The 7500-nt window shown below is 45.6% G+C and overlaps 1 protein-coding gene and 1 long non-coding RNA gene across 3 annotated transcripts in view; one reads left to right on the plus strand and one right to left on the minus strand.

Moving 5' to 3' along the window:
• The window catches only part of LOC119580503 (cilia- and flagella-associated protein 251-like), a 15976-nt gene extending 9346 nt beyond the window's left edge, over nucleotides 1–6630 (minus strand). Inside the window, exon 1 of one of the 2 annotated variants that reach the window (XM_037928655.1) lies at nucleotides 5171–5908. In XM_037928655.1, coding sequence (XP_037784583.1) covers nucleotides 5171–5227 — 57 coding nt within the window. In that variant the 5' untranslated portion in view covers nucleotides 5228–5908. Of the gene's footprint in view, nucleotides 1–5170; nucleotides 5909–6518 lie in introns of those variants that run through there. The other variant, XM_037928656.1, reaches the window with a different exon arrangement.
• LOC119580554 overlaps nucleotides 6510–7500 on the plus strand; it is a 32476-nt gene continuing 31485 nt past the window's right edge. The window contains exon 1 of the long non-coding RNA XR_005229392.1: nucleotides 6510–6624. This is a non-coding gene — a long non-coding RNA (uncharacterized LOC119580554). The remainder of the gene's footprint in view (nucleotides 6625–7500) is intronic.

Here is a 7500-nt window from a genome sequence, read left to right on the forward strand (position 1 = left end):
TCCCTCCTTCCCTCGCTCCCTCTCACCGCCATGCCTTCCTTCCTTCCTCCCTCATTCCGCGGTCTCCCTCCTTCCCTCGCTCCCTCTCACCGCCATGCCTTCCTCCCTAACTCCCTCATTCCGCGGTCTCCCTCCTTCCCTCACCCCCCCTCTCGCTCCCTCATACCGCCATGCTTCCCTCCTTCCCCCCTACCCTCGCTCCCTCATACCGCCACGCCTCCCTCCTTCCCTCGCACCGCCATACCACCCTCCTTCCCTCGCTCCCGCACACAGCCATGCCTCTCTCCATCTCTCCCTCACACAGCCATGCTTCCATCCCTCGCTCCCTCATACCGCGATACCTCCCTCCCCTACTCCCTGCGCGGTCTCCCTCCTTCCCTCGCTCCCTCACATACCTCCCTTTGTTTTCCCACCCTTCCTACCTCTTCTTCCTTCCTCTCCCCCTTCCTCTTCCTCTCTACCTCTTCACCCTTTGTTATGAGCGCCCCTCACAGCGAACATGCGTCCCCTTCTCCCCTCTCGGCTAACAATCAAATGCTAATATGTTCGTCCTCCCCTACATGTCCCCTCCTCATAAACACTTTCTCCCTCCCCTTTCCCCCTACTTCTCCCCTCTCCCCACTCTCCCCTTCTTTGACACTCTCTTCTGCTTCTACATCTCTCTCTTCTCCACGAGTCAGGGACTGCGTTCGTCGAAACCATAACCTACCTGTTACCTGGTCATCAGTCTGTATGTTATGCTGACTTTGTACATCCGGAGCCTCTCTCTCTCTCTGTTTGTCTGTTTCTCTCTGTCTGTCTGTCTGTCTGTCTGTCTCTCTCGCTCGCGATATGTGTGCGGTTGCGCGCGAGCGTACGCGTTTTCATGCGTGCTTATAGTTTGCGTGTATACATGTGTACATTTTATGCTCATATGCAAAAATAAACTTGCCATGTCTCCGAGTTCAGGTCCAAGCGCGTTCGTACCTGTTCTATCTGTGCACAAGTTTCGTTTCACGTTCGAAACTCAAATGCTTCGCCAGCAGTGCGACAGAGGCTTCCTTCGCCAGCACTTTTCCCCCTATACTGATTATCTGTCCTAGGCTTCAGTAGCTGTGTGTTATTCTAGAAAGGTTTGTGCGACACAGCAGAGAAAGAAATGGATATCTGAGACACCAAAGTGATAGTTGGAATACGAACGGAAATCTGAAAACAATCTTGTTTAAGCAGCGGTTGAGGGAATAAAAGAATACGTGCTTCTGATAATCGAGAGCAGATTCATTATTAAGCAAACATATCAGCTTTCTTACGTTCCCATTATATATATCACATTCCTTTTTTTCCGTTTACCTTTCTCCAGTCGCGCCTGCAACATCGTTATTGTATACACATGAGGGAAGGAGGGAGAGAGAGAGAGAGTGAGAAAGAGAGAGAGAGAAAGAAAGAGAAAGAAAGAGAGAGAGAGAGAGAGAGAGAGAGAGAGAGAGAGAGAGAGAGAGAGAGAGAGAGAGAGAGAGAGAGAGAGAGAGAGAGAGAGAGAGAGAGAGAGAGGGAGAGGGAGAGGGAGAGGGAGAAGGAGGAGGAGGAGAGAGAGAGAGAGAGAGAGAGAGAGAGAGAGAGAGAGAGGGGAGAGAGAGAGAGAGAGAGGAGAGAGAGAGAGAGGGTCGTAAATATCAGCACAGTTCACGCAATCAGTGTCTCTCATACGCCGTCAAGGGTCCCGTAGTATAATGACTTTCACGGCAAGGTGAAGTTAAACCTGTCTACACACGAGACGGCAAATACTTTAGATCTCGAAAAACAGGTGAGTTGGGCCTAATCTCTCAGATCAGGTGAATGAGATCCCTTAACCTTCTATGCAAACGGTTCTGTTGCACTAACAAACACAAAAACACCTATTTTCATTCATATTTTTTTTGTCTAGTTTCTAAGAGAACATCAAACCACAAGGACTTATTATGATTTTTACATTGGTATGTTCATCAATAACTTTATATTCTTAAAATTCAGCGCCTTGTCCTTTGGCATAAAACCACAGACAGAAACTTGCATATAATATTCATGGTAAGAACAAGACAGATTTCAATAGCTATAATATTTATTACTGGGTGAATGTAATAACGAAAACAAGGTTGTGTTCAGCTACATGCAATAAAAAAAAGAAAACTATATTATATCAGCATGAATCGTCTTATTCTTTCATACCCATATGCTTTATCAGTCCAACATATCTCTTTTCTTATCTGGATTAGATAATCTGTCTAGCATGTTGAAAGTCGTTGTAACCCGTTCTTAACTCTACCTTCGTTTATCATATGCATTTATTCCATAGTCCATTTTCTAAACCTTACTTCTCTCTACGAAAAACATAAAAATGCAAAGCTGGATAACAAGCAAGGAATCCTGTATAAAACAAAAGTTCAATAAACTTTTTTCTTCTTTTTTAAAATTTCCCTTGCGCTACAAACATGGCTAACACGTGGTTTGCAGTTTGCTCTGAATTCGCGTGCTGGTTGTAACACGGGTCATATATGTTTACAGTTTTCACACGGTATTTTGTGTCCTTATTGTAACCCGACCCTTGGCTCGTGGTTCACGACAGGCAACCGTGTCTTAGGCATAAAAATGTTAAATCAGATGTCTGAGAGAGAGCGAGGTGTGTCGAGGCATCGTTTTCTTAGGACCAATCACTGTCTATACACTGTTACTAAGTCACTGTGGATATATTTAACGTTACGTCATTGCCCGTGGCGTAAATTTAGACCAGACGATTATGAAATTAAACAGACACCTTTACATCCAACGAAATCCTTCCTATAAGCCTACACAAAACATTTTCGTGTCAACGTTTCACAAACGTCTCAATAATCCCCAAGAAATTTAATTTGTTGGAAACGCAGGCGACCACCCCACGTGAAGGTGGAACGTTCTTTCATATCAGGCACACACATACATATACACACACACACACACAAAACAAAAATCTCTCGTCACTTGGAGCTTCTTACCGAGACCTCGGACCCCCCCACCCCACTCCTACCCCCTTACCCACCTCTTACCCTTACCCCCTTAACCCAAGACACACGCAGCTCCGTTTCAAGGATCAGCGCAACACTCGCGCAAGCCTCAACGAGATGATTAATTCGATCCGGTCAACTGTCTTACATCTGGCTACTACCCATGCTGCTCCTTATACCCATAAAATAATAATAATAATAAAAACGTTATGCTGCTTACGTTTAACACCTATGATAATACCATTTAAGGACTATTCTAGATGAAAACAACAACAAAAAGTCACTGCATCTGAAGTTATCGTCAAATCCTATGTAAATTGCTTAATCATCCATTTATTTTTTCTTTTATTTTATTGCTTTCCTATTGACAGCTGCTTGGTTACCCTCCCAACCTGAATCTACGAATTCAAACTAGGGAAACGTAGTAAGGTAACGTAGGATGATACTGTGCAAGTTAACACAGGAAGCAGTCCTGGGTTAGGGATGGGAGTGAGTGAGCGTGTAGGAGCGGACGAGAGGAGGAGGAGGAGGAGGAGGAGGAGGAGGAGGAGGAGGAGGAGGAGGAGGAGGAGGAGGAGGAGGAGGAGGAGAGGAGAAGAAGAAGAAGAAGAAGAAGAAGAAGAAGAAGAAGAAGAAGAAGAAGAAGAAGAAGAAGAAGAAGAGGAGGAGGAGGAGGAGAAGAACCACCTCCTCTCTCTGTCTCTTCCAACAGTTTTCCGTTCGTGTTCAGAATCTGTCCGCTCGCAACGTTCTTTTAACAGCGCCCTTTCACTCCTTTGAGAACATCATTAAGCCGTAGATTTATACTTTCGAAATTAAAAACAAAAGAAAACAACATACACGTAACCACCCCCCGCCTAAAAAAAAGAAAAAAAACATCCTTAAGTGAGGGAGGGAAATGGCAGAAAAATCCCTAGCGATACGTGGCCTCTGTTGAGTTTTAACGGTGTAAAATCTCACCAAACCTGCCAGTTCAGTGGGTGTACAGCAGGCACCGGTTTAACCTTCTGGCTCATCCTTGTATCAACACTTTTCTTTAAAAAATGAAGAAAAAAATACTTTTATTCGACACACTTCTCTATGGGTATAGACAAAAAAGTATGTTCTATTTTCTGGGGGTGAAAAAAATATCTATTGAAATAATGCAGCGAGGACGTGTTGACTATTTTTTTTTTCTTTTCGTTTCTTTTAAAATGGGATGAATATGAACCACTTGTCCAACACAGCTTTCTCTACTTGGTAAAATACTCTTTTTTTTCACACAAGAGTTCCATTTGAACTTTCCAAGCTTCATAAAACACGACAATGCTGTCTTTCGCAACGATCTAAAAATAGCACATTATCTAAACCATATAGGAAAATCATCTTGAATATTCCAGAGCACAAACTTCTTGTGTTTTTTTTCTTTTCCATTTTTCAATAACCTCTTAAACCGATCAAAAAACAAATCAAATATTCGCCCCTCCCCCCCCCTCAAAAAAGAAAAAAAGGAAAAAAATTAAGGACATTCGAGAAACATCAGGTACACCGATCATTTTCTGAGGAAAAGAAAACAAGTGAGAGAGAGAAAGAGAAAGAAAGAATAAAAAGAAAAGAAAAGAAAAGAAAATCCCAGAGAGAGAGAGAGAGAGACACACATCGATCGCTCACACACAACCGACTCTATAATAAACGCAGATCGTCCCCGCTTAGATTTACACCACGAAAATTCCCTAAAATTCCCTTGCTCTATGGGACTCCGAGAGAGAGGAAAAAATGAAGAACAAATCACAATCCCGCCCTTCAGACTTCAAGCAAATCGGGCAGATCAAGCGAAGAATAAAATTTGGCGGGAATGCCTGCGTTGCCGTGGCGGGAAATTCGGTTTTGAAGCTCGTCTCCCGACAGGATTGATCAGGCCGAATTTCTCGCCATTTTGGGCCGCGTCTCCGGCTTTCTAAATCACAATTCGCCCCGTTGCCGCCCGAAATAAGCGCGCTGCACGGGCGGAAGGCCATCTCCTAGCTTCGAACCCGCCCTGGGTAGGCGAAAAGAGGCCTATCAACCCGCCAAGGGACGAAACGCGAATTAAGAACGGAAGCCTGCTCGGCCGTATTTGGCGAGACTCCCGCTTCGTTAAGCCTCTTCAGGGAAACGAACGGGGGGGGACGAATAAAAATTATTTTCTCACTCACCTCTGCAGGGGCGCTGACGTTGTTCTCCGCGGGCGCAACGGCGGCGTCGTCCGACATGTTGGTGAAGGTTTGGTTGCTTAACTGTCAGAAACGGGCGCGGAGGAGAATTTTGAAGTGTGTCTGGCGGGCGTCTGGCCAGCCGAGTGCAGCGTGGGCGCCGGTCACGTGACACCGCCGCCGTTCCCTGCACCTCGCCCCCGCCCACCCTCGGCACCTCTACCAACCTCTTGCACGGCCTTATAACACTTGCTTTCTGCCCCTTTCTCTCACGGGCGCGTCGCGATGCTTATGGGCGAGGTTCCTGGACACTCGGGAGGGACGGCGAGTCCCAGGCGTAGCCGGGGAACGGCGAGATAATTATGTTAGGAGGTTTGTTTATTCTAATGAATGCCCATATATATTTCTCTGAACGCCCGTGAAGTCCCGTGTGTTCATAATAGTCTGGAAAATGACCTTTGCTCGAGACAAGGCTTGTGTATTAGCCGTCGACGATCGATACTGGCATTCCACGCGAAGTGAACGGCAATTCTGACCTTGCAGCATGACCTTGCGTACCTAATCGTGATATATCATTGGCTTTAAATAAAAATCTCCGTCGACGACTGAGGTAAAATGCACACCCATATTTATTCCACAAGCTGTTCTGAAAACATCGGCGTCGACAGAGAATAAATAAGACCAGTGGAAATATGTCTCCGTAAGGCAGTCCTTGAGCGGCGAGCAGACAGATGTGTAGTGTTGGCTCGGCACGCAATTACTATCATCCCGGTAGAATAATCCCCACCAGAACGGCTACTTTTGCTGACATGCAGACTAAAATCCTGGCCATATCACTACATATATTTTTTAAAATGAATAAATTGTCTTGCGTCTCTCTCTCTCTCTCTCTCTCTCTCTCTCTCTCTCTCTCTCTCTCTCTCTCTCTCTCTCTCTCTCTCTCTCTCTCTCTCTCTCTCTCTCTCTCTCTCTCTCTCTCTCTCTGTCTCGATTCGTGCTTACGACGGTCTAGATTTTAAGAAATATTTATTTATGGAATTCGGCAGTGAACAACTTCTTGTCCTTTGGATACAAGACTGTACGTGTTGTATATATATATTTTTTTCTGAAATTAATATCCACAATTATTCCGACCAACTCACCGTCTCACCTCACGTGCTCATCCTTGGAATAATGTTTTAGGACTACACGGTTCTTTCCATATCGCCGGAGAAAGAAAAAAACAAAAATCATACGCCAAGTTCGCTGGTAAACGAGCATGCGATCAGCATTAACGGTAGACACAGTGTTGGTTAACGCTGTCCAACCCACTCTCCGATATAGTGAACTCCGCTATTGTTAACTGACGTACACCACTTAATTGTTTTCTCTGTAGTTCACTTTCCATTCTGTGTGGATACTGTGAAGATATAGGAGACTCCTGCCAGCTCAGGACACAAGGAAGACTCGATGTGAAGGTAAAGCCTCATTATAAACCCCGTTCATATGGACCAGGACACACGCCTGGTTCGGCAAGTCGGCATTTGCACAAAACTTCATTGAGTAACTGCCGGATGCTCTCTCGCATTCCGTCGAAATTTCTTAGATGATGTCATCGTAAATATTTGAGTCTTAGCTTCACTGTCAAGAATAAGTCAATCGAATCCAGGTGTGTCTGGCGGCGATAAATGAACCAATTCCGTGCCTGACGATAAGAGCTCGAGTGACCCACCCACATCATTCGTGGTTCCCCCTCTCCTCCCCCTCCGATCTCCACTCCCCGACTCAGTGCCCCGCAGCAATCTCATGTTTATTCATTTCCCCCAACGCAATAGATCGATTTTTTTTCTTTTGCGGGGAAACACGACAGAACTTGAATGTTTCCCCACTGGAGGACGGAGAGAGGATGCAAAGCCTGCTTATGTTTGAGAAAAGCGCTCCAGTTCGCCACGCTTGTCCGCTGGAGCGCGCGAGAGAGTAAAACCAGTGTGGAGTAAATTCATCGGTCAGTGTTCCCATGGTCCACTACAGAGAGGTCAGGCGCGCTCTTGCCATACGGCTTACATTGTAACTTTTGTCTCAGGAATGCAGACGGACGGGTACATTTTGATGGTCTGAACAGGGGGAGGAGATTGCGGCGCGAACCTAAACTTCAAGAGATTACCTGTATGCAGGGAGTGATGCGTCTTCACAATCTGTAATTCTCGTGCAGTGTGGCGAAGTGGGAACGACCGGTGTTCGCTACATTCATTTTTTACCATTCTGTTTGCCGTCCACAGTCAAACCCTTTTTATTCATTCTTCACGCCATATATCGAACACGCGATTCACAATAGCTGACACTCTAGCAATCGA

Source organism: Penaeus monodon, chromosome 2 (genome assembly GCF_015228065.2).
Source record: "Penaeus monodon isolate SGIC_2016 chromosome 2, NSTDA_Pmon_1, whole genome shotgun sequence".
NCBI classification, from domain to species: domain Eukaryota; kingdom Metazoa; phylum Arthropoda; class Malacostraca; order Decapoda; family Penaeidae; genus Penaeus; species Penaeus monodon.